This window comes from Salvelinus alpinus, chromosome 33, assembly GCF_045679555.1.
Source record: "Salvelinus alpinus chromosome 33, SLU_Salpinus.1, whole genome shotgun sequence".
NCBI classification, from domain to species: domain Eukaryota; kingdom Metazoa; phylum Chordata; class Actinopteri; order Salmoniformes; family Salmonidae; genus Salvelinus; species Salvelinus alpinus.
Genome location: NC_092118.1, coordinates 630,616 through 657,008, shown reverse-complemented (window position 1 = coordinate 657,008; position 26,393 = coordinate 630,616). Strand labels below are relative to the sequence as shown.

At 40.1% G+C, this 26,393-nt stretch overlaps 1 protein-coding gene across 1 annotated transcript in view; it reads left to right on the top strand.

The window, feature by feature from the left end:
• Window positions 1–26,393, top strand: part of LOC139563184 (ALK tyrosine kinase receptor-like) — an 819,033-nt gene that overhangs the window by 507,027 nt on the left and 285,613 nt on the right. Inside the window, exon 4 of the mRNA XM_071381520.1 lies at window positions 9,903–10,107. Coding sequence (XP_071237621.1) covers window positions 9,903–10,107 — 205 coding nt within the window. The remainder of the gene's footprint in view (window positions 1–9,902; window positions 10,108–26,393) is intronic.

Below are 26,393 nucleotides of genomic sequence, written 5' to 3'. Positions count from 1 at the left end.
TAGCCCTCCCACAAAGGCTCCAGGGCTGCTGCACTGCGGCTGACTGGGGGGAGGGGGAGGGGGGGGGTATTTTGACTTACATTAACCGATGTGGACCTCCAAAAGCTGTGTACTTACACAAATTCCAGTTGCCAGTTATTATCAGACTTAATTATGATTATCAAGGTTGCAACTACAAAGTTAAAAAGCTTGGAGCAATCAATTCATTAAACAGGGCATCCTTTCTACTCAGCTAATTTAATTTGGACTAATTCTTCTCATTCTCCTTGTTGTTTTTAAAGGGCCAATCTGGGATTCAACAACAACAACAAAATTCGATGTTTTAGGTATTTTGGGGTAAAGCAGTTGAACTAAGCTCATGAGGTATTATAAGTTATATTTGTCAAGAATCAATGGCTAGCTATTTATCGTTAATTTGAAACGTAAAAAAAAAAAGATGTACCAATCCCAGATTGCCCTTTTAAATAAATATTGAATCACTACCAGTGATGATTCTTTTGATGACTTCTGTAACCGTAATAGCCTTGGTTTCATGCATGTTAACATTAGAAGCCTCCTCCCTAAGTTTGTTTTGTTCACTGCTTTAGCACACTCTGCCAACCCGGATGTTTTAGCCGTGTCTGAATCCTGGCTTAGAAAGACCACCAAAAATTCTGACATTTTCATCCCCAACTACAAGATTTTCAGACAAGATAGAACGGCCAAAGGGGGCGGTGTTGCAATCTACTGCAAAGATTGCCTGCAGAGTTCTGTTTTACTATCCAGGTCTGTTCCCAAACAATTTGAACTTCTACTTTTAAAAATCCACCTCTCTAAAAACAAGTCTCTCACCGTTGCCGCCTGCTATAGACCACCCTCTGCCCCCAGCTGTGCTCTGGACACCATATGTGAACTGATTGCCCCCCATCTATCTTCAGAGCTCGTGCTGCTAGGCAACCTACATTTGAACATGCTTAACACCCCAGCCATCCTACAATCTAAGCTTGATGCCCTCAATCTCACACAAATTATCAATGAACCTACCAGGTACCACCCCAATTCCGTAAACACGGGTACCCTCATAGATATCATCCTAACCAACTTGCCCTCCAAATACACCTCTGCTGTTTTCAACCAAGATCTCAGCGATCACTGCCTCATTGCCTGCATCCGTAATGGGTCAGCGGTCAAACGACCTCCACTCATCACTGTCAAACGCTCCCTGAAACACTTCAGCGAGCAGGCCTTTCTAATCGACCTGGCCGAGGTATCCTGGAAGGATATTGATCTCATCCCGTCAGTAGAGGATGCCTGGATATTTTTTTTAAATACCTTCCTCACCATCTTGAATAAGCATGCCCCATTCAAGAAATTTAGAACCAGGAACAGATATAGCCCTTGGTTCTCTCCTGACCTGACTGCCCTTAACCAACAGAAAAACATCCTATGGCGTTCTGCATTAGCATCGAACAGCCCCCGTGATATGCAAATTTTCAGGGAAGCTAGAAACCAATATACACAGGCAGTTAGAAAAGCCAAGGCTAGCTTTTTCAAGCAGAAATTTGCTTCCTGCAACACAAATTCAAAAAAGTTCTGGGACACTGTAAAGTCCATGAAGAATAAGAACACCTCCTCCCAGCTTCCAACTGCACTGAAGATAGGAAACACTGTCACCACCGACAAATCCACTATAATTGAGAATTTCAATAAGCATTTTTCTACGGCTGGCCATGCTTTCCACCTGGCTACCCCTACCCCGGTCAACAGCACTGCCCTCCCCTCTGCTACTCGCCCAAGCCTTCCCCATTTCTCTTTCTCCCAAATACAGTCAGCTGATGTTCTGAAAGAGCTGCAAAATCTGGACCATTACAAATCAGCCGGGCTAGATAATCTGGACCCTTTCTTTCTAAAACTATCTGCTGAAATTGTTGCCACCCCTATTACTAACCTTTACAACCTCTCTTTCGTGTCGTCTGAGATTCCCAAAGATTGGAAAGCAGCTGCGGTTATCCCCCTCTTCAAAGGGGGGGACACTCTTGACCCTAACAGCTACAGACCTATATCTATCCTACCCTGCCTTTCTAAGGTCTTCGAAAGCCAAGTCAACAAACAGATTACCGACCGTTTCGAATCCCACCATACCTTCTCCGCTATGCAATCTGGTTTCAGAGCTGGTCATGGGTGCACCTCAGCCACGCCAAGGTCATAAACGATATCTTAACCGCCATCGATAGGAAACAATACTGTGCAGCCGTATTCATTGACCTGGCCAAGGCTTTTGACTCTGTCAATCACCACATCCTCATCGGCAGACTCGACAGCCTTGGTTTCTCTAATGATTAACTCGCCTGGTTCACCAACTACTTCTCTGATCGAGTTCAGTGTGTCAAATCGGAGGGTCTGTTGTCCGGGCCTCTGGCAGTCTCTATGGGGGTGCCACAGGGTTCAATTCTTGGTCCGACTCTCTTCTCTGTATACATCAATGATGTCGCTCTTGCTGCTGGTGATTCTCTGATCCACCTCTACGCAGACGACACTATTCTGTATACTTCTGGCTTTTGACACTGTGTTAACAACCCTACAGGCGAGCTTCAATGCCATACAACTCTCCTTCCGTGGCCTCCATTTGCTCTTAAATACAAGTAAAACTAAATGCATGCTCTTCAACCGATCGCTGCCTGCACCTGCCCGCCTGTCCAACATCACTACTCTGGACGGCTCTGACTTAGAATATGTGGACAACTACAAATACCTAGGTGTCTGGTTAGACTGTAAACTCTCCTTCCAGACTCACATCAAACATCTCCAATCCAAAGTTAAATCTAGAATTGGCTTCCTATTCCGCAACAAAGCATCCTTCACTCATGCTGCCAAACATACCCTTGTAAAACTGACCATCCTACCAATCCTCGACTTCGGTGATGTCATTTACAAAATAGCCTCCAAAACCCTACTCAATAAATTGGATGCAGTCTATCACAGTGCCATCCGTTTTGTCACCAAAGCCCCATATACTACCCACCACTGCGACCTGTACACTCTCGTTGGCTGGCCCTCGCTTCATACTCGTCGCCAAACCCACTGGCTTCAGGTCATCTACAAGACCCTGCTAGGTAAAGTCCCCCCTTATCTCAGCTCGCTGGTCACCATAGCAGCACCTACCTGTAGCACGCGCTCCAGCAGGTATATCTCTCTGGTCACCCCCAAAACCAATTCTTCCTTTGGCCGCCTCTCCTTCCAGTTCTCTGCTGCCAATGACTGGAACGAACTACAAAAATCTCTGAAACTGGAAACACTTATCTCCCTCACTAACTTTAAGCACCAGCTGTCAGAGCAGCTCATAGATTACTGCACCTGTACATAGCCCATCTATAATTTAGCCCAAACAACTACCTCTTTACCTACTGTATTTATTTATTTATTTTGCTCCTTTGCACCCCATTATTTCTATCTCTACTTTACACTTTCTTCCACTGCAAACCAACCATTCCAGTGTTTTTTTTGTGTTTTTTTTACTTGCTATATTGTATTTACTTCGCCACCATGGCCTTTTTATATTTGTATTTATTTATATATATATTTTGTTTGCCTTCACCTCCCTTATCTCACCTCACTTGCTCACATTGTATATAGACTTATTTTTCACTGTATTATTGACTGTATGTTTGTTTTACTCCATGTGTAACTATGTGTTGTTGTATGTGTCGAACTGCTTTTCTTTATCTTGGCCAGGTCGCAATTGTAAATGAGAACGTGTTCTCAATTTGCCTACCTGGTTAAATAAAGGTGAAATAAAATAAAAAATAAAAAATTCAACAATGCAAAAATGCAAAACTTAGTGCAAGTGCACATGCTCAGTCAATTCAATAGAAAGAAAGAGCTGCTAAGAGAACTGACTCATGTGACATTGCTTTTGAATGTTGATGTAAGATAGAGATGTGAGAGTTTCCATGGGCTATAAAGTGTTCAGGTCAAGATTAGGGCATGCAGCAATACATGTTCAATACAGCTACTGTCTCACTACCACACTAATGATGCTCATGTTCCACTATCATAAGCACTCTTGTATCACAACATTACTACTACTGAAGCTATACAATCACAATGTACCTCCACTTCAGCTACCACTATAACTACTGCTGATGAACAGTGGTATGTATTCATAGATCCCAAGGGAAGCCAGGCTTCCCCCCAAAAAATATAAAGAAAAAAATAAAAATATATATTTGTCCTTAGTTTCTCCGTGTTTCATAATTTTCCCTGAATATATTTCACCGGAGAAAGCATCAGAGTGAGAAAAACAGCACCCCTCTGTCTCTGTTACATTTTATCAATTTACAAGATGCTCTTATCCAGAGCGACTTACATTAGTACATGCATGCTTTTTGTACTGTGTCCCCTGTGGGCATCAAACACACAATCCTGGCGTTGCAAGCGCCATGTTCTACCAACTGAGCCACACAAAACCTGTATATGTAGCCCATCTATCTGATCCTGTCTGGTCAAAAAGAGTATGATATTGTTGCCACGGTAGCATTGAATGCAAGAGAAGCCAGCGAGCATTTGGCCTCCCTTGATAAAGTAACTATACACTAATAGCCAATCAGCATTGAGCTAAACTGAATGAGCTCAACTGTAAATGGTCCTGATCCACGAACTTAAAGTGTTAAGGGAAGCCAGTTTGGATTTGGCTTCACACCAATCACATCAAAAGCCAAACGTCATTGACAGAAAAAAACTTGTATTGTTGCACCTCGTTGTGTTGTTGTCATCCGGTGGCTCGCTAGTTTGCTAAAATTAGTCATTTCCTAAATTAGCCATGGGTGGAGATAGGGATTTGGACTTCATTGTCCATACAGGCCAATGATTATAACGGTCACTCTGTTCCAACCATAAATTCATACATTGTGCCACTGGCCTGAGAGGATGGAAATTCAGTACTTACCTAGATGTAGTAGGCTAATGTTAACTAGCTGGCTAATTGTTGCCCATGAAAGGAAGTTAGGCTAACGGGCATTCATTTTTGCCAGGTAGCCTAGGACAACAAAAAACTAAAAGTGTGTACTGTATGACAGAGTCATAGACTGTTTGAGGTAACATGAAAGAGAGGAGGATGGCATTGGCGTTTCTCTACAAGTAGGGTGAGTCAACATGTTTTTTTTCTACTTACGCACACACTCACACACAGAAATCAGTCACATGGACAGCAACATGATATTCAAATCAAATCAAACTTTATATGTCACATGCGCCAAATACAACAAGTTTAGACCTTACCGTGAAATGCTTACTTACAAGCCCAACAGTGCAGTTCAAGGAGAGTTAAGAAAATATTTACCAAATAAACTAAAGTAAAATATTATAAAAAGTAACGCAATAAAATAACAATAACGAGGCTATATACAGGGGGTACCGGTACCGAGTTGCGGTAACTTTCCGGTGTTCTAAATCAATAGTTTAGTAGTCCGAAAATGTCGGAAACATTACCTTGCTTGACCATGCTGTAGGTCATGTAACTTTTTATTATGTGCAATAGGCTTTGTGAACTCCATGGGACAAATGTTGCTCTCTGGTTTTGGTTTTGTGAGGAAACAATGGTTTGGTTGAATATATTATTCTTATTGTTATTGTCTCGACCTTAGGCCTATATATCACGATGTCAAGGCATATGAACTAATAGGTTATAGAGCAAACAACGCAATTATCCTCACACATACTGTAGGTTGCAATATGGCTACTGTGCACATTAGAGCTAAATTAGAAATTGCCTCCAACAAAGTCCATTAACTGTGGCAAAATAGCCCAACTTACAAGAGCATGCATGGCAAATGGACTCAAAATCTGTGGACATTGAGGGGTTCCCCTCAAGCAACAGACATGTAGGAATGTAATTTTTCCACAAAATGTCTTCCTCGACATAAACCAAAAACAACCATGTCTGTTTGATGGAAGTTGTAGACTTGTTGCAGCAGGACCAGACAACAGTTGGTGCTGTGTTCAATAATGGAAAAACTAAGATTTCTAACAAAATTGTACTTTGGTTAAGACTGGATCTGACACTAGCCCGATTACGGCATTCTGTTTCATTTCACAGACTGATTACGTGCAGTAAAACTCAGTGTAAGTCTGGCTGAGCACAGCAGAACTCAAAGTTGATTGAACAGGTGGGGAAGACGGTGTTGTGTAAGCCCCCTTGAGTAATCGAATATACCTCGCTTAAGTAAATACCCAGCTCTATCAAAGAACAAATTTCAAACATAAGCCTTCCCGTTTCTCTTGGACAAAAGTGTCTGCTCAACCATTCCTAGTGATGTCGCCGGAACTTTGGCATTAGCCGAAAAGCTTTTTTATGTTATGCAGGAATAATATTCTGGCATAGTTTATTGTCATAATCTATGCCAGAAGGGCAAAGATATCCGCTAATGGAATTCCAGTTTTCAACTTTGTAGTTTGCTGAAAAATCTGTGACCTGCTGATAATTGTAGTGAGCAGGTATTTCATCTCCGCGAGGAAGGAAACACTGAATGATACTTCCCTTTTAAGACTTAGTCCTGAAAGCAGCTTTGTATCAAATAACAGGAGGTTGTGGAGAATGTGTGTGGGCAGGCGGCGCCCGGAAAACTTTTTGGAAACATTCCGAGCATCAGCCTTTCTCCCTCAGACAAATTGTCTGGATCCTCTGAGCATTATACATCATTCAAATGGGAAGAGAGAAGCAAATTGAGGGCCTCTGATTTCGCCATCATCCCTGGAAGCCTTTGGGGGACGATGGCCACCTTCAAAAAGGGATAACAGGAATGAACAACCTTTCTACTGTGCTCAGGACTATTTTATTCAAGTTGCTGGATTTTCATTGATTTGGGGCTAAATGTACATGTACAAAATGTTGTTCTCATTGGCCGTCTTGGTATTGTCATTGAGTTTCTTGTGGTAAACTCCAGAGGCAGAGAAAAAGTCTGCGGCAGAAAATAACCTCATTGAGTAATGTATCCGCAGAAAAATTCAAATGGATTGAAATATACAGCTGCATTATATGCACCCATAGAGATGTAGGATCTTGGTTTGATCATACTGTTGCAGGAGAACCTTCCTGTAATGCAGGAAATGTAAAGCTTGTATTGTATTTGAGGTTTAAAAAGACTTCTGACGTTTGTGATTTCCACTTTGAAATTTCAGACTTGATTTTCAACCTTGATGTATCAACCACAACAAAAATGTCCATTAAGTGTACTCCGCATAATAATTCACATTTCCTGTTGCTGCAGAATTATTTTCCTGCTGTAGAAAACTGGCTCAAATGAAGATCTTACACCTGTACTGCATTGTAACTTGTCACACCAATGATGAAACGAGAGAACCCTCTGCAGTATGTTGAGTGTAGAATTTCAGGCCCTGTCAGTCACTGAACCATGTGACCCAGAAGAGACACTGAGCGCTCCACATCAAAGGTTTCTCATTGGTTTGAAACAGGTTTTGATTGACAGTGCATGCTAATCCCACCCATTATGACATTAGAGGATTCATGTCTTCAATGCATCACCATCCACTTCTCATATGTTTCTGTGACAGATTTTTTCACATGGCGTTGTCCGTGAGAGGTTGAAAGAGTGCACAAGTGACACACAATACATTCCATGTTCTTGTTAGTGTGGTGGATTTGATACATTGTGATACCACAGAAGCTGATATATTATTAACAATGTATTTTCCAAGCGAGTAGTAAATGCTCACTGGAAGTGACAAAATAATAAGACTACCAGCTAGAATCGTCGAAGGTCATACGTTTTAGGACACCTTTATCAGATCTGTGAAACCAGGTGCCAGAGCAAGTTTCCTGCTCCATCCTCACCTCAGTGGAAAACAAAACAAACAATAATGTAACATTAAATCCTTGTTGGATTTCCCTATAAATATAAAAAACACATTCCTCAAATACAATACAAGCTTTACATTTCCTCCATTACAGGAAGGTTCTCCTGCAACAGTGTGATCAAACCAAGATCCTACATCTGTATGGGTGCATATAATGCAGCTCTATATTTCAATCCATTTGCATTTAGTTTTTGCTGTTGTTTTGCCAGTTTCCTCCTTCACCCTGACTTTTTATTACTGCATTAAAGATGGATTTTCTTTTTTAAAGCGGAAAGTCTTTGTAGTTTTTTCCCCGCCGCTGTTTCTGGTGAACTTCCTGATTTGAAACGAGCTCAGTGAGTCTGTTAGAGAGTTGGGACATCATATCAAAGACTGTAGACACCGCTTTGATATAGCTACACTGTAGGTCTTCTTCTTCTTACGAAAAGAAATGGCCTAAGGCTGTCCTAATATGGACACTGTAATAGCCAGATGAATGGCCCTGTGACATTGTTCTCATATTTCAACCATGTCAAACCACGTCAAACTGAACATTATCATTTCAAAGTCAAGAGAATTCATTGTGTATTTATACTGTTGGTCTTTGCCAGAGGAAATAAAAATTATATCACAGTAGTCCTTTGTGTCTGGCATGTGATTGCATTATATTGGTTATAAAGTGCAGCTTTTAAAATACACTATGCGAGCGAAGATACTCTACATCTAATTCAGTTTTTATGAATAGCTTTCTCACACAACTTGTCTCACTTTGAAGAAGCTAACCTGAAGTAACCTCTAATTCTCATGTTGAAGTTAAAACCTAAAGAAGTCTATTCATGTTTTATAAGTATGTCTCACCATATATGATTAAAGAACATTTCAATAATGGAGCATAGGAAATGGTTTGATGGTGTACCTCATTTTTCTACCTTTATTTAAATAGGAAAGGCAGTTAAGAACAAATTCTTATTTTAAAATGACGGCCTAGGAACAGTGGGTTAACTGCCTTGTTCAGGGGCAGAACGACTGCTTTTTACCTTGTCAGCGCAGGGATTTGATCTTGCAACCTTTCAGTTATAAATCCAACGCTCTAACCACTAGGCTATTACATTTAGTTCTACTCATTCAAATCAATTCTTATTTGTGTAGCTTTCAGATTAATCCTATTGAGTACTATATTTTATGGTGTTGTCTCGTTTAATTTTCTCTTTGCCATATTGTGGTTTTGTCTATAAAGGATGTAAATTAAATGTTTTTTCAATGGAACCATAATTGTTCATGAATAGATGAAAACATTATTTTGCTGGCAAATAATAAACAATATTGTGGAGCCTGAATTAGCCTGCATTTGAACTAGAAAATAAGCAAGGTCAGAAATGAACCGGCCACAGGACAGTTTGGGCAAATGCCAGATGATCTGGTCCATATTTAGCCCAGTAGGCATATCTAAATTGTTCGTTTTTTGCACAGAATTATAATTATTTGGCCAATCATGGTGGCCCCGAGCAAAGAAATGGGCCGGTGTGGGAGCCACGAGATATGTTTTTACTTGTGTGAGGGTCTTCTGTGTTTGAAATGGTCCCAGTCCATCCCTGGGCAGGGTTGTCTTGTCCTATCCATCAAATGCAGTACCAGTAACTGAGTCAATAGCCCTATGGTAGCAGTTCGTCCTCCATTATGGCAGACCAGTCATTGATTGGTATGAGTATCATGTAGCATTCATATTCATGTGGAACATTTGTTCTATCACTAACCATAACCATGACAGAAGCAGATGTCTTTATGTTAATAATAACAGTAATAATATCTCCACCCCATGTCTTACTCTGCAGCAACTACCCGTAGCCCCTTCCCATAGCCATTTCATGTAGATGGTAGTTGTTACATATTGCATCCACCTATCCAATATTTTAAGATCTACACAAGTGTCTAGCAAGTAGGGGCAAGGGATTCCCCTCAAATTCAAAACAAAACAAAAGCAATACAAAATAGAAAATATTGTCAAATCAATGCTGAAGGATTGCAAGTATCAAATGACAGAGATAACAACTTTATATCTCTATCTCGCTCAGGTCAGTTTCTGTGGGTGAATGACTCTGCATTGGCCGGTCCCTGGGTCCTGAGCCCCTGGCTGTGGGGAGGTCGGGACCCCTGCGGGCTGGACATGGCCGTGTTCCTGCACCCCCAGAAGAGCGGACGCTACACAGTGTGGCTCATCGAGAGGGACAAACATCCGCTAACCCTCCTGTCCACTGACACACTGCCACGCATCACAGGGTAAGCAGGCCTTCATTTTTATTCATTTTTTCAAGGAGAATGTAACTTTTATTTACAGATACAAGATAGAAATATAGATGGGCAGATAGATGAGAGAGATATTGCACAGGAAGTGCGTGGCGGAACGGGGGATCAAACCGCTGCCTCCAGGACCATATAGTGCCGTGAAAAAGTATTTGCCCCCTTTTTGATTTTCTCTATTTTTGCAAATAATTTATACTGAATGTTAGTATATCTTCAACCAAAACCTAATATTAGATAAAGGGAACCTGAGTTTACAAATAACAAAAAAAAATGATACATATTTTATTTATTTCATTAAGAAAGTTATGCAACACCCAATTCCCCTGTGTGGAAAAGTAATTGCCCCCTTACACTAAATAACTGGTTGTGCCACCTTTAGCTGCAATGGCTGCAACCAAACGCTTCCTGTAGTTGTTGATCAGTCTCTCACATCGCAGTGGAGGAATTTTGGCCCACTCTTGCATGCAGAACTGCTTTAACTCAGTGACATTTGTGCGTTTTCAAGCATGAACTGCTCGTTTCAAGTCCTGCCGCAACTTTTCAATTGGGATTAAGTCTGGACTTTGACTAGGCCATTCTAAAACTTCAAATGTGTTGCTTTTTAACTATGTTCATGTAGACTTGATTGTGTGTTTTGGATCATTGTCTCGCTGCATGACCCAGCTGCGCTTCAGCTTCAGCTCACACACGGATGGCCTGACATTCTCCTGTAGAATTCTTTGATACAGAGAAGAATTCATGGTTCCTTGAAAATGGAGACAAGTCATCCAGGTCCTGAGGCAGCAAAGCATCCCCAAACCATCACACTACCACCACCATGCTTGATGTTTACGCTGTGTCTTTATTTATCATTTTCATCCTGTGCCCACACACTTCTAATTCTGAAAAGTGTTAGGGTTAGGGTTACCTGTAAAGGTGGTTGCACTGGTAGTAGTTGTAGGTTGTTATACAGTACCCAAGACCAGTGAGTTAATTTGACCATTGGAAAAAGAGCTACTGTGTAAATACTGCAATGCGGGTATGATTGTATTGAGCCCTTGGCCTATGTAAACACAAACATTCATGCACACGTACAAGCAAATGTCTGGTAGCTGGGGTATGCAGAATAATTCAACCGCAACATACAGACCTTAAAACACAAACTAATCACAGGGAAATCACAACAAAAAAATTGCATTGATGCCCTTTACTAAAGGTGTTTTCATCTATCCTCCAATGTGTGTGGGTGTGTGTGTGTGTGTGTGTGTGTGTGTGTGTGTGCTTGCGTGTATCTAAGACAGGGCTCTCCAACTCTGTTCCTGGAGAGCTACCTTTTTCACTTCAACCCCAGTTATAACTAACCTTATTCAATTTATCACCCAGCTAATTATTAGAATCAGGTGCGCTAGATTAGAGTTGGACTGAAAACGTACGGGACAGTGGCTCTCCAGGAACAGGGCTGGAGTGCACTGATGTAAGAGCATGTGCATGTCTGCATGACTGCTGTGTGTATCCAGCGTATCAGGTGCTGGATCGAAAAAACTAATAAATGTGGTTTTCCTATGTGTATGCCGACATACGTATGTCTACGTGCGTAGTTGTGTGTCTGCATGTGTCCAACCCCAAACGCACACCAGGGACCCGGTTGTTACATGTGTGATGGATTAGGTAGTCAGGCCCAGTCATCCGCCCACACACTATCAGTCCTCTGAGCCTAGCCAACTCCTTTCTCCTCTCTAGCACTCCGCTAGAGGAATGCTCAATGAGAAGAGAGAGAGAGAGAGAGAGAGAGAGAGAGAGAGAGAGAGAGAGAGAGAGAGAGAGAGAGAGAGAGAGAGAGAGAGAGAGAGAGAGAGAGAGAGAGAGAGAGAGAGAGAGAGAGAGAGAGAGAGAGAGAGAGAGAGAGAGAGAGAGAGAGAGAGAGAGAGAGAGAGAGAGAGAGAGAGAGAGAGAGAGAGAGAGAGAGAGAGAGAGAGAGAGAGAGAGAGAGAGAGAGAGAGAGAGAGAGAGAGAGAGAGAGAGAGAGAGAGAGAGAGAGAGAGAGAGAGAGAGAGAGAGAGAGAGAGAGAGAGAGAGAGAGAGAGAGAGAGAGAGAGAGAGAGAGAGAGAGAGAGAGAGAGAGAGAGAGAGAGAGAGAGAGAGAGAGAGAGAGAGAGAGAGAGAGAGAGAGAGAATTGGATCATTGGGTCAAGGTATCAAATCAAATTGTATTTGATTGTACTTCCGGATAGGAAAATGTCTGTAAAAAGAGTTCTGTTTCACTTAGAGAAATAATTCAAACGCTTTTAGAAACTAGAGACTGTTTTCTATCCAATAGTAATAATAATATGCATATTGTACGAGCAAGAATTGAGTACGAGGCCGTTTAAATATCATACGATTTTCTCCAAAAGTGAAAACAGCACCCTCAACAGGTTAATTACGACATGCAGTTTACGTTATGGCGAGAGCGTGCCCAAAATCTGGGCGCAAACTACTAGTTCACATGTTCGACAGATATATGAAATAGCATCATAAAATGGGTCCTACTTTTGATGATCTTCCATCAGAATGTTGTACAAGGGGTCCTTTGTCCAGAACAATCGTTGTTTGGATTTAGAATGTCCTCTTCTCCAGTCAATTAGCACGGAAAGCTAGCAAAGTGGCGCGATGCTCTCCTTCCTGAACTTACGCAGACAAAGCAACACGCCTAACGTCCCGAAAAAATTTCAATAATCTAATAAAACTATATTGAAAAAACATACTTTACGATGATATTGTCACATGTATCAAATAAAATCAAAGCCGGAGATATTAGTCGTCTATAACGACAGCTTTACAGAAAACAGGGAATTGGGGTCACATCATGCCAAGAGCTTTTATTCGACCTCAGATGATGTTATACACTCCATTTCTTCTCTCACTGCCTGTTGACATCTAGTGGAAGGTGTATGAAGTGCATGTATACTAATAAATATAAAGCACATTTATAGGCAGGCCCTAGAACAGAGCATCGATTTCAGATTTTCCACTTCCTGTCAGGAAGTTTGCTGCAAAATGAGTTCTGTTTTACTCACAGATACAAACGGTTTTAGAAACTAGAGAGTGTTTTCTATCCAATAGTAATAATAATATGCATATTGTACGAGCAAGAATTGAGTACGAGGCCGTTTGAAATGGGCACCTTTTATCCAGGCTACTCAATACTGCCCCTGCAGCCCAAAGAGGTTAATCTAACTGTAATAGAAGCTATTACAGTGAAAAAATACCATGATATTGTTTGAGGAGAGAGCACAACAACAAAAAACTTTTATCACGGCAACTGGTTTGATACATTCAGCTCTGAATGTACTTACATTCAGTAATCTTGCTCTTATTTATCATCCTGAGGGTCCCAGGGATAAAACGTAGCATAGTTGTGTTTGATAAAATCAATTTTTATATTCAAATGTAGGAACTGGGTCCTACAGTTTGAACCCCTGCTTTATGAAGGTTAGTGTCTTTTCTGTAGGGAAGCTAATTATCCATAATTTATGATATTCCTGGGAGTGTGTAAACTAAAAATGTTATTACCATATAATTTTTGTATGTTCTCTATAGTTATGTACTTGAAAATGTATCAATTGACCAATTCGGCACATTTGGGAAGGCTTGATACAACATTTTGAACAGTAATGCAATAGTTAATTGGATCAGTCTAAAACTTTGCACATACCATCTACCATCTAGTGGCCAAAATATAAATTGCGCCTAGACTCCTAAGTGATATAATGACCTTTCTCTTGCATTTCAAAGATGATGGAACAAATAAAACAACACGATAGGTTTGAAAAATTCACCTCTGAAGGTGAAATGTGTACATACATTCTGAAATCTTCCTCTGATTTATCATTCAAAGGGGCCCAGAGATAACATGAAGTGCCGTTATGTTAGATAAAATATTTTTTCAATCCTAAAAAGTTCCATATAGCACGCACGATCGATTTTGTATTTCCACTTGTTCAATTTGCAAACAAAGGAATCTGTGAAAATCTCACCCTAAACGTTATTTGAACGAGTCAAATCACATTTTTATGTATTCCTCAGAGATCCTAGAAGGTAACAAGACTTCACTGTTTCATTAGGGGTGTAGTATATCCTATAGGACACCATATTTGGTCGGAGAGCGACGCCTTCATGGCACGCCGACGTATCTTTGTCAAATAAGCACCAATCTGGGTCAAACACAGCTAGCTAGATAGCCAATGATCTGAGCTTTACGGGAGTATCCGGACACCCTATCTTGGTCGCAAAATGTAGGCGATAACCTTTTGCGAAAGCATGCCTTTTCCTTTTCGACACAACGTATAAGAATATTCAGAGTTATGAAGTTATGAAAACTGGTTGTTTTGCAATTGTTGAACTTATAATATGGCTACCAATACTTGGAAAACTAAATCAAAGTCCAAGTATACAGATTTGACGAGGGACTTGACACTAAAAGTCTTGTTGTTCCCTCATTTTTCAGGTTATCCATCTGAAACTTTGCACATACACTGCTGCCACCTTGTGAACACTATCGGAATTACAACCAGATTGATGGCTAAAGCTATGACCCTTCTCTTGCATTTCAAAGATGGTGGTAGAAAAAGACCAGTTGGTTTTTTCTTTGTATTTCTACCAAATCTCTTATGTTATATTCTCCTACATTCAATTCACATTTCCACAAACTTCAAAGTGTTTACTTTCAAATGGTACCAAGAATATGCACATCCTTGCTTCAGGGCCTGAGCTACAGGCAGTTAGATTTGGGTAGGTCATTTAGGTGAGAGAAAAAAAAGAAAAAAAAGGGTCTATCCATAAAACATTTTATGAAAAAAAACGCTGTAGCTGTCCGATAGCACATTCTGATGGAATTGCTTGTCCTTCACTTTGTAAAAAACCCAGAGTGTATTGAGTGAACGTTGGAAAAAGATCTTGGTCCATTTCTAAACATAGGAATGTGAATGCAAAGAGGACTCGGAACACAAAATAGGTGACGTGAACTGGTAAAACAGTTGAGTCCTCATTCAAAGGCAAGGGCAATGTGAATACAAAGAGAACCTTGTTATTTTGCTTTTTTTACTCTAGAGTTCACTTTAAATAGGACTGGGATCGGTTATTTTAAAGAGGACTATATGTGAAAACACCCTGAGCAGACCTCATTATATTAGCAAAGCTTTGATGAACTTGTCCAAAGAGAATGTGTACTCCCATGTCCCATATTTTATTTCAGCTTCAAAACATTCTCTTTAATTCAGCGATAATGACCGTTACATCACCAAACTCTTGTCCTGAGGAAATTAGACCATTGTTTAGGACTTCCATTACCTTGAAGGTATTGAAGGAACAAATACAGTCCATTCATTTATCATTACTATTTTATCACCCCATTAACAACAGTGCATAATCCTACCCATTGTTTGCCTAACAAGTCTGATTTACTCAGACTAAATCCCATTGATGTATATCGGTAGAACATTAAATAATTAAAGCATAATTTTTCTATTGAAGGTAGAGTTGATCTAAATATTTAATAACAAAAAGCGGCACAAACTTCACAATCGAAGTCAACACAACACTAGCACAGTATTAAGGTAACGAAGTTGCGGGGGAGGGTTTAAAGAAAAGGAAAATGATGGTCTTAGTGTGTGGCAGAAGGGTTACTTCTTCCACATACAAGTTAAATAAGGATCAAAGTCAAAGTAACAGTCAGTATCTGGTTTGGCCACCAGCTGCATTAACCTTTCTCGCCCCGGGGTTCCGCTAGCGGAACACCCACAACATTCCGCTGCCTTCACAGAGCGCGAAATTCAAACAATATTTTTTTTTAATATTTAACTTCCACACATTAACAAGTCCAATACAGCAAATTAAAGATAAACATCTTGTGAATCCAGCCAACATGTCCGATTTTTAAAATGTTTTACAGCGAAAACACAATATATATTTATGTTAGCTCACCACAATAGCCAAACACACAACGCTATTTATCCACCGCATAGGTAGCTTTCAAAAAACTGACAAAATATAGATATAATTAGTCACTAACCAAGAAACAACTTCATCAGATGACAGTCTATAACATGTTACACAATACATTTATGTTTTGTTCGAAAAATGTGCATATTTGAGGTATAAATCATAGTTTTACATTGCAGCTACAATCACAAATAGCACCGAAGCAGCCAGAATAATTACAGAGAGCAACGTTAAATATTTAAATACTCATCATAAAACATTTATGAAAAATACATGGTGTACAGCAAATGAAAGATAAACATCTTGTGAATCCAGCCAATATTTCCGATTTTTTTAAGTGTTTTACAGCGAAAACACAATATAGAAATATATTAGCTTACCACAATAACCAAACACACAACCGCATATATTCACCGCAAAGATAGCTTTAGCAAAAAACAGCAATAAATATAAAATAAATCACTAACCTTTGGACAACTTCATCAGATGACAGTCTTATAACATCATGTTACACAAAACATTTATGTTTTGTTCGAAAATGTGCATATTTAGAGCTGAAAACCGTGGTTATACATTGTGAAAATGTAGCAACTTTTTCCCAGAATGTCCGGATATATTTCTGACACTCATCTAATCTGACCAAATAACTCATCATAAACTTTACATAAAAATACTTGTTGTATGGCAAATTAAAGATATACTGGTTCCTAATGCAACCGCTGTGTTAGATTTTTTTAAATAACTTTAGTACGACATACAGCTTGCGTTATTGCGAGACAGTGCCCGCTAAAAGGGCGGAGAATAAGACTAAACATTTCACACAAAAATACGAAATAACATCATAAATTGTTCTTACTTTTGCTGAGCTTCCATCAGAATCTTGTACAAGGAGTCCTTGGTCTAGAATAAATCGTTGTTTGGTTTTAGAATGTCCTTTTCTCCTGTCGAATTAGCAACCTTAGCTAGCCAAGTGGCGCGAACATGTCCATCTTCTCTCGACGCAAACAACGGAAAACTCCAAAAGTCCCGATAAACGTTGAATAATCTGAAAAAACTAGGTTGAAAAAACATACTTTACGATGATATTATCACATGTATCAAATAAAATCAGAGCCGGAGATATTAGCCGTGTATACCGAACGCTTTTCAGAAGGCAATCTGGGGTTCCTTCTCGCGCCTTCGAAGACAATGAAATTTCCAGACCTGTCACTCCAAAAGCTCTTGTTCGACCTCAGATCAAGCTAGACACCCCATTTCACCTCCCACTGCCTGTTGACATCTAGTGGAAGGCGTATGAAGTGCATGTATATCGATAGATATAAGCCAGTTGAATAGGCAGGCCCTGGAACAGAGCCTATATTTCAGATTTTTCACTTCCTGTCTGGAAGTTTGCTGCAAAATTAGTTCCGTTTTACTCACAGATATAATTCAAACAGTTTTAGAAACTTGAGTGTTTTATATCCAATAGTAATAATAATATGCATATTGTACGATCTAGAACAGAGTACAAGGCCGTTTCATTTGGGCACGATTTTTTCCCAAAGTGAAAATAGCGCTCCTACACACTAACAGGTTAACCTCTAACGAGTCACAAACCCGGATCCGGGATCCCCCCATCAAAAAAGCAGACTAGCATAGCCTAGCCTAAAGCTACAGGGATATCATATAATAAAATGTTCATGAAATCACAAGTCCAAGACACCAAATGAAAGATACAGATCTTGTGAATCCAGCCATCATTTCCGATTTTTTTAATGTTTTACAGGGAAGACAAAATATGTATTTCTATTAGCTAACCACCATAGCAAAAGACACAACTTTTTTTTGTCCACCATTTTTCCCTGCATAGGTGGCCATCACTAATTCGACCAAATAAAGATATAAATAGCCACTAACCAAGAAAAAACTTCATCAGATGACAGTCTGATAACATATTTATTGTATAGCATATGTTTTGTTAGAAAAATGTGCATATTTCAGGTATAAATCATAATTTACCATTGCAGCCACTATCACAAAACTCACCAAAGCGACTAGAATAACTACAGAGAGCAACGTGTATTACCTAATTACTCATCATAAAACATTTCTTAAAATTACACAGCGTACAGCAATTGAAAGACACAGATCTTGTGAATCCAGACAATATTTCAGATTTTCTAAGTGTTTTACAGCGAAAACACAATATAACGTTATATTAGCTTACCACAATAGCAAACATCACAACAGCATTGATTCAAGCAAAAATATAGTCACCAAAAGATATTAATTTTTTCACTAACCTTCTCAGAATTCTTCAGATGACAGTCCTATAACATCATATTACACAATGCATATAGAGTTTGTTCGAAAATGTGCATATTTAGCGGCATAAATCGTGGTTATACAATGAGAATAGTGGAGCAATCTGTCCGGCGCCATCTTGGATTAACACCTATTCTAATCGAAAACTATTCATAAACTTGACAAAAAAAATACAAGTTGGACAGCTATTGAAAGATAAATTAGTTCTTAATGCAATCGCTGTGTTAGATTTTTTAAATTAACGTTACTAGACATACAGTGTGCGTTACAGCCAGACCAGTGCCGCAATAATGGCGACCAAACACTTTTACATTTTTCCACATACAGTGGGGAGAACAAGTATTTGATACACCGCCGATTTTGCAGGTTTTCCTACTTACAAAGCATGTAGAGGTCTGTCATTTTTATCATAGGTACACTTCAACTGTGAGAGACAGAATCTAAAACAAAACTCCAGAAAATCACATTGTATGATTTTTAAGTAATTAATTTGCATTTTATTGCATGACATAAGTATTTGATACATCAGAAAAGCAGAACTTAATATTTGGTACAGAAACCTTTGTTTGCAATTACAGAGATCATACGTTTCCTGTAGTTCTTGACCAGGTTTGCACACACTGCAGCAGGGATTTTGGCCCACTCCTCCCTACAGATCTTCTCCAGATCCTTCAGGTTTCGGGGCTGTCGCTGGGCAATACGGACTTTCAGCTCCCTCCAAAGATTTTCTATTGGGTTCAGGTCTGGAGACTGGCTAGGCCACTCCAGGACCTTGAGATGCTTCTTACGGAGCCACTCCTTAGTTGCCATGGCTGTGTGCTTCGTGTCGTTGTCATGCTGGAAGACCCAGCCACGACCCATCTTCAATGCTCTTACTGAGGGAAGGAGGTTGTTGGCCAAGATCTCGCGATACATGGCCCCATCCATCCTCCCCTCAATACGGTGCAGTCGTCCTGTCCCCTTTGCAGAAAAGCATCCCCAAAGAATGATGTTTCCACCTCCATGCTTCACGGTTGGGATGGTGTTCTTGGGGTTGTACTCATACTTCTTCTTCCTCCAAACACGGCGAGTGGAGTTAGACCAAAAAGCTCTATTTTTGTCTCATCAGACCACATGACCTTCTCCCATTCCTCCTCTGGATCATCCAGATGGTCATTGGCAAACTTCAGACAGGCCTGGACATGCACTGGCTTAAGCAGGGGGACCTTGCGTGCGCTGCAGGATTTTAATCCATGACGGCGTAGTGTGTTACTAATGGTTTTCTTTGAGACTGTGGTCCCAGCTCTCTTCAGGTCATTGACCAGGTCCTGCCGTGTAGTTCTGGGCTGATCCCTCACCTTCCTCATGATCATTGATGCCCCACGAGGTGAAATCTTGCATGGAGCCCCAGACCGAGGGTGATTGACCGTCATCTTGAACTTCTTCCATTTTCTAATAATTGCGCCAACAGTTGTTTCCTTCTCACCAAGCTGCTTGCCTATTGTCCTGTAGCCCATCCCAGCCTTGTGCAGGTCTACAATTTTATCCCTGATGTCCTTACACAGCTCTCTGGTCTTGGCCATTGTGGAGAGGTTGGAATCTGTTTGATTGTGTGTGGACAGGTGTCTTTTATACAGGTAACGAGTTCAAACAGGTGCAGTTAATAGAGGTAATGAGTGGAGAACAGGAGGGCTTCTTAAAGAAAAACTAACAGGTCTGTGAGAGCCGGAATTCTTACTGGTTGGTAGGTGATCAAATACTTATGTCATGCAATAAAATGCAAATGAATTATTTAAAAATCATACAATGTGATTTTCTGGATTTTTGTTTTAGATTCCGTCTCTCACAGTTGAAGTGTACCTATGATAAAAATTACAGACCTCTACATGCTTTGTAAGTAGGAAAACCTGCAAAATCGGCAGTGTATCAAATACTTGTTCTCCCCACTGTAAATACGGAATAACATCATAAATAGTTCTTACTTTTGGACGAGCTTCCATCAGAATCTTGGGCAAGGTGTCCTTTGTCCAAAAGAATCGTTGCTTGGTTGTAAAACGTCGTCTTCAACTTCGGAATTAGCAGCTAACAATAGCTATGTCGCACAGACATGCCCAAATGGCCAAAGTGCAATACTAAGGAAATACCGAAAATAGCAATATACTCGCATAAACTGATATAACTCGGTTTAAAATAACTTCGTTATGATGTTTCTAACACCTATATCGAATTAAATTACAGACGGGCATATCTAAGGCCGATAACTGAGCGTTTCAAAATGCTATCCTGAGGTCTTGCGTTGCGTAATGGCGGAAGTCGAAAAGAGAGCGCACTTCGTTCCTTGGGGCTTTATAAGCTCTGAGAAATACGTAGAAACACCATTCCACTTCTCATTGGTTACTGACATCCAGGGGAAGGCGGGTGCAGTTCATGTCGACCCATAGGACACATACAGAGCTTTAAACTGATCTGAGAACAGAGTCTAGTTTTCAGACGTTCGCAGTTCCTGTAATGAATCTCGCTGCAGAATGAGTTCTGTTCCACCCACATACATAATTCAAACGGTTTTAGAAACTAGAGATTGTTTTCTATCCAATAGTAATAATAATATGCATATTGTACGAGCAAGAATTGAGTACGAGGCAGTTTAATTTGGGAACGCTAAATGTCGAAGTTGAAACAGCACCCCCTGTAGTGTCAAGAAGTTTTAACCTTTACCGAACCTCAACCCCGTATCCGGGATCACCCCCCACCCCCCACACACTGATTAGCATAGATAGCATAGCTTCAGAAGTAGATAGTAGCATCTAAATATCATTAAATCACAAGTCCAAGACACCAGATGAAAGATACAGATCTTGTGAATAAAGCCACCATTTCAGATTTTTAAAATGTTTTACAGGGAAGACAAAATATGTAAATCTATTAGCTAAACACGTTAGCAAAATACACCACTATTCTAACTCCATCAGTTTCTTACTCCTTCAGGTGCTATCACCAATTCGGCTCAACTAAGATATTGATATCCACTAACCAAGAAAAAACCTCTTCAGATGACAGTCTGATAACATATTCATGGTATAGGATAGTTTTTGTTAGAAAAAAGTGCATATTTCAGGTAGAAATCACAGTTTACAATTGCACCGACCATCGCAAATCGACTAGAATTACTAGATAGAGCAACGTGTATGACCAATTTACTCATCATAAAACATTTCATAAGAATAGACAAAGCATAGCAATGGAAAGACCCAGATCTTGTGATTCCAGACAATATTTCAGATTTTCTAAGCGTTTTACAGCGAAAACACAATAAATCGATAAGTTAGCATACTACATGTGAAAACGTTACCAGAGCATCGATTCCAGCCAAAGAGCGCTATAACGTAATCACCGCCAAAAGATATTAATTTTTTCACTAACCTTCTCAGAATTCTTCCGATGACACTCCTGTAACATCATTTTACAACATACATATACAGTTTGTTCGAAAAGGTGCATATTTAGCCATACAAAACCGTGGTTACACAATGAAAATACTAGGAAATCAAGCCTCAATATGTCTGACGTCATCTATCAGAGTGATCTAGTTTAATTAAAAGCTAATCATATACTTGACTAAAAAATACAGGGTTGACAGGAATCGAAAGACAAATTAGTTCTTAATGCAACCGCTGATTTACATTTTTAAAATTATCCTTACTTTTCAATACAGGGTTGGCCAAGTGAAGCTATACAAAACAAAATGGCGATGTATGCGTTTAAAATATTTCGACAGAAACACGGTTTATCATATTAAATATTGCTTACTTTGAGCTGATCTTCCATCATATTCTTGGGCAATGTATCCTTTCTATGTTATAAACGTCTTTTGGTCGATAGATGTCCTCTGTCCTTCGAAATGTCCACTAACAACGACCGAGACCGCGAAACGTTCCCAAAGCTAGAAAGTGCACGACAAAGAAATTCCTCAGAATCGCACTAAACGGATATAAATTGCTATAAAACGGTTTAAATTAACTACCTTATGATGTTTCTAAGTCCTATATCGAATTAAATTACAGACGGATACATTTCAAGTTGATAACCGAGCCTGTGAAAATGGCGTCCGGAGGTCCCATCCTGCGTAAGGGCTTGCGTCGAAAGGGGGGCTACTCTCACTCCTTGGTGTTTTATAACCTCTGAGAGCTACCTAGAAGGCCCATTCCACTTCTCATTGGTTACTGACATCCAGGGGAAGGCGGGTGCAGTTCGTGTCGTGCCATAGGATAGACAGAGACCTTAAAAACTGATCTGAAACCAGAGCTTCGCTCTCAGACCTTTCACTGTCTGTCATGGATTTCGCTGTAGAAATTTTTCTGGGTCACCCACAGACATAATTTCAACGTTGTATGAAACTAGAAGGTGTTTTCTATCCAATATAATTAATAATATGCATATTGTACGAGCAAGAATTGAGTACTAGGCAGTTTAATTTGGAGACGACAAAATGCTAATTCGGAACAGCACCCCCTGTAGTCGCAAGAAGTTAACCTAGTTTTTCACAGCTAACCGAATAGTTTATTTGATCACCTTAGGCCAAAGTGCTGAGAAGTAGCATTGTTGCGGAGGGAACAAACTAACGCCTGACAAACCAGACATTACCCCTGAAGTGATATTTATGTGTGTATTATTTGTCAACAACTCATATAAATTGGAACCTTGAATGCTGAAATGTTAAATTTTAGGCATGTAAATTAGGATACATTATGTATTTGTGTACAGGATGACGTCCATTTATGTAGCTTATTTATTTATTTTTTAATTCTTAGCTCAAGAGCACTCTTCGAATCTTGTTTATGCATCAATGCAGTGTTACACCATATTTATACATTTAAAACACACACTAAAACCCTCACCACATTCTGTTTGCCATGGAATGCAATTAATTAACATCATATTTGCCATGGAATGGGCACACACATTCCTCCTGGCTGCCTGCAGACTTGTCCAAGCCTCATACTGCTCTCTGACATAAGCCTCCTCAGCCTAGGAGAACAGATTGTGATAATTCACCTGCAAATTAGGAAGTGGGGAAGTGAATTTCTGCTCTTATCCTGTTGTCATCTCCCCCACCCCCCTCTTGACTTTTCAAATTGAATGAATCCACCTCAAGCAGGGGCAGTCGGGTGCTCTAATTCCAAAATACCTCCTTGGTCAAGAGGAAAGAAAGTGTGTTACCGGCTGGGAGAGTGGCACCTGTGTCACTTGGGACCAGGAAGGGCTGCCAGATAGGGATGAGTGTGGGGGTCCTCCTGGAACAAGCGGCATCTCTCCTAACTATATAGCCCTAGGTTGAGTGGTATTGTTGGCCAGGTGGAGAGGGTTTTATAAGAACCCCAGAATTCTGATGAGTATGTGAAGAGTTTATTTCCAAAACGCGACTGGATATCCATACATTTTTCACATTTGTGTTTTTTCATCAGAAATGGATTACTTATGGGAACCTCCATGTGTTTGTAAAATATGACTGATCTCAGAATTTTTATTCATAGATTAAAATGTAAATGTTTTGCATTCTGATCTCATACTACTTGAATAAATAAGTACAATTTTGTACAATTTTGATGTCACAAATGTATAATTTGTACAGTTCTTTATGAAAAAGGTATTAGTTATTTGTTACATTTCACTGTGTAAAAAATAGCAGTTACTTACTTTTCTGACAGTGAGGCGGATGTATAGAGTTTTGCATAAAAAGGTTTATTTGTTGCTCTGAAATTAAACCGTCGAGTGATACATTTTTTACGAATACATGTCTGCCATTGAACATGCCATGATTAGATAGTGACAAAACACACCAATCTCTTTCATAAATTCTTTAAAGGAATAACCACTGTAGGCTCCCTAACAGGCAACCCGCGGAATTGCTCCAGCGATGTGTTCAATGCTTGGTCATGGCGTTCGACCAAGGTCTGGAAACCTTCCACAAGACCATGAAGAAAATCCTCGTGCCTTCCGACGGTGGCTCCTTTGGAGGAGATGGCGTTGCGGAGCTGGTCCAAGTCTGCTGGGTCAGTCATGGCCAGTTCATACTAACACGTTTTAGGGAAGATCCATGCAGACAGTGTCGAAGTAACAAAAGTGAACTAGAACAGGGGCAGGTAAAACGACAGGTCAAGCAGAGGTCAGTATTCCAGATCAGAGTCAAAAGATACAGAACAGCAGGCAGTCTCAGGGACAGCACAGGCAGAGGTCAGTAATCCAGGGCGGTGTGACAAGTTACAGAACGGCAGGCAGGCTCAGGGCAGGCAGAACGGTCAAACCTTGAAAACTAGAAAACAGGACCTAGAAAAAGACATGAGCAAGGGGAAAACCGCTGGTAGGCTTGACGGACGAAACGAACTAGCAATAGGCAAACAGAGAACACAGGTATAAATACACTGAGGATAATGGGGAAGATGGGCGACACCTGGAGGGGGGTGGAGACAAGCGAAACAGATCAGGGTGTGACAATATTTGTGTAACACAATATCTGACAGAAGAACTCAGAAATACAAATTATGGATGAGATCAGTAAAAAAAAGCCTTGGCTACATCTCATCTCCCCCTTTTTGGGTAAATAATTATATTTGATTAGGAACAGCTTTAAAAATAACCTTCAAAGTTTAGCATCTTGTTTCTGATTACTTAGATTATATATTTTATGTATCCCTGGAGTAGCAGCCTAGTGCTCTGTGTGTTTCGTGTTTGAACTTGTCTGTGAAATTGCTCGCTTGTTGCCTCAAGAACACCCGTGCAGACACTCAGCCAAATCCAAATTGGCTTCCCTTGACACTTTCTTGGTGCGCCAGGAGCATTCACAGTTGAGCTCACTCAGTTCAGCGTAACGCTGATTGGCTATTATTTTATTTACAGAATTATCAAGGGAGGCCAAATGCTTGCTGGCTTCCCTTGCATTCAATACTACGGGTGGCAACAATGTCATACTCTTTAAGACCAGACAGCATCAGATAGATGTCCTCCCTTGGCATCCATGAATACACACCACTGCTTCAAATGCCTCATAAGGTGTAAGTAATCCAAAAGTAACTGAAAGTAATCAGATTATGTTACTGAGTTTGGGTAATCCAAAAGTTATGTTACTGATTACAATTTTGGACAGGTAGTAACTGTAACGGATTACATTTACTAAGTAACCTATCACAGACATGCACAAACACACACACACACAGTCACTCGCATTCTCATTCATACTCGGGTAACTCCATCTAGGTAGAGTACATTCTGAGCCAGTTCCGTTTTGACGCTCACCCACACATAGCCGAGAAGGAATGATGGTTATGAAATGGACCTTCAGAGCTGCAATGATAAAATAATCAAAGCGGCGCTCAAAGACTACTCACTCTCACAGTATTTGTGTCTTAATTAGCTTTTCAATGCAGCCCAGATTAAATAGAGGACACTTATCTTTATTGCTTGTATTATGATTCCTTCACATGCAACAATGTGTGAGTTACTGTAATCTGGGTATTTCTAGACTGTCAAAAAAAAACATTGACAGGTGACAGATCTCAAGACGTTGTGATACTCTTATGTTGTGGTTGATCCTCTGTGAATGCATTGGAGAGATTCATTTCAGGTTGGTTCTAGCTTGTGAAGAAGCAGAAGAATCTAGCGTGTTCTCGGATCGTAATAAAAGTTAATATCATAAGGCTTTTTAACTGTCATATGGCAAGGCCTTTCAAATGTACCTTGGTCTTTTTCGGATGGTCTATCTGTTTCCTACAAGTTTAGCCTCAAATGTTTTGTCAATGGTACATATTTGTATCTTTACGACGTTGAATTTTAAATTTGTTATTCTCTTGAGCATGGTGTTCCAATTTTGGGGAGTTCCACCGGTTTAATAGACTTCGTACCTTCCCGTTAGGGTCAGAGAAGAAAAAGTAATTGGACGATATCCTGTATTGTACAGAATAGTTCTGGTCCATGGACTCCATACTGTCTTCCTTTCTAACTTTTTACTACTTGTATATTTGCTCCTT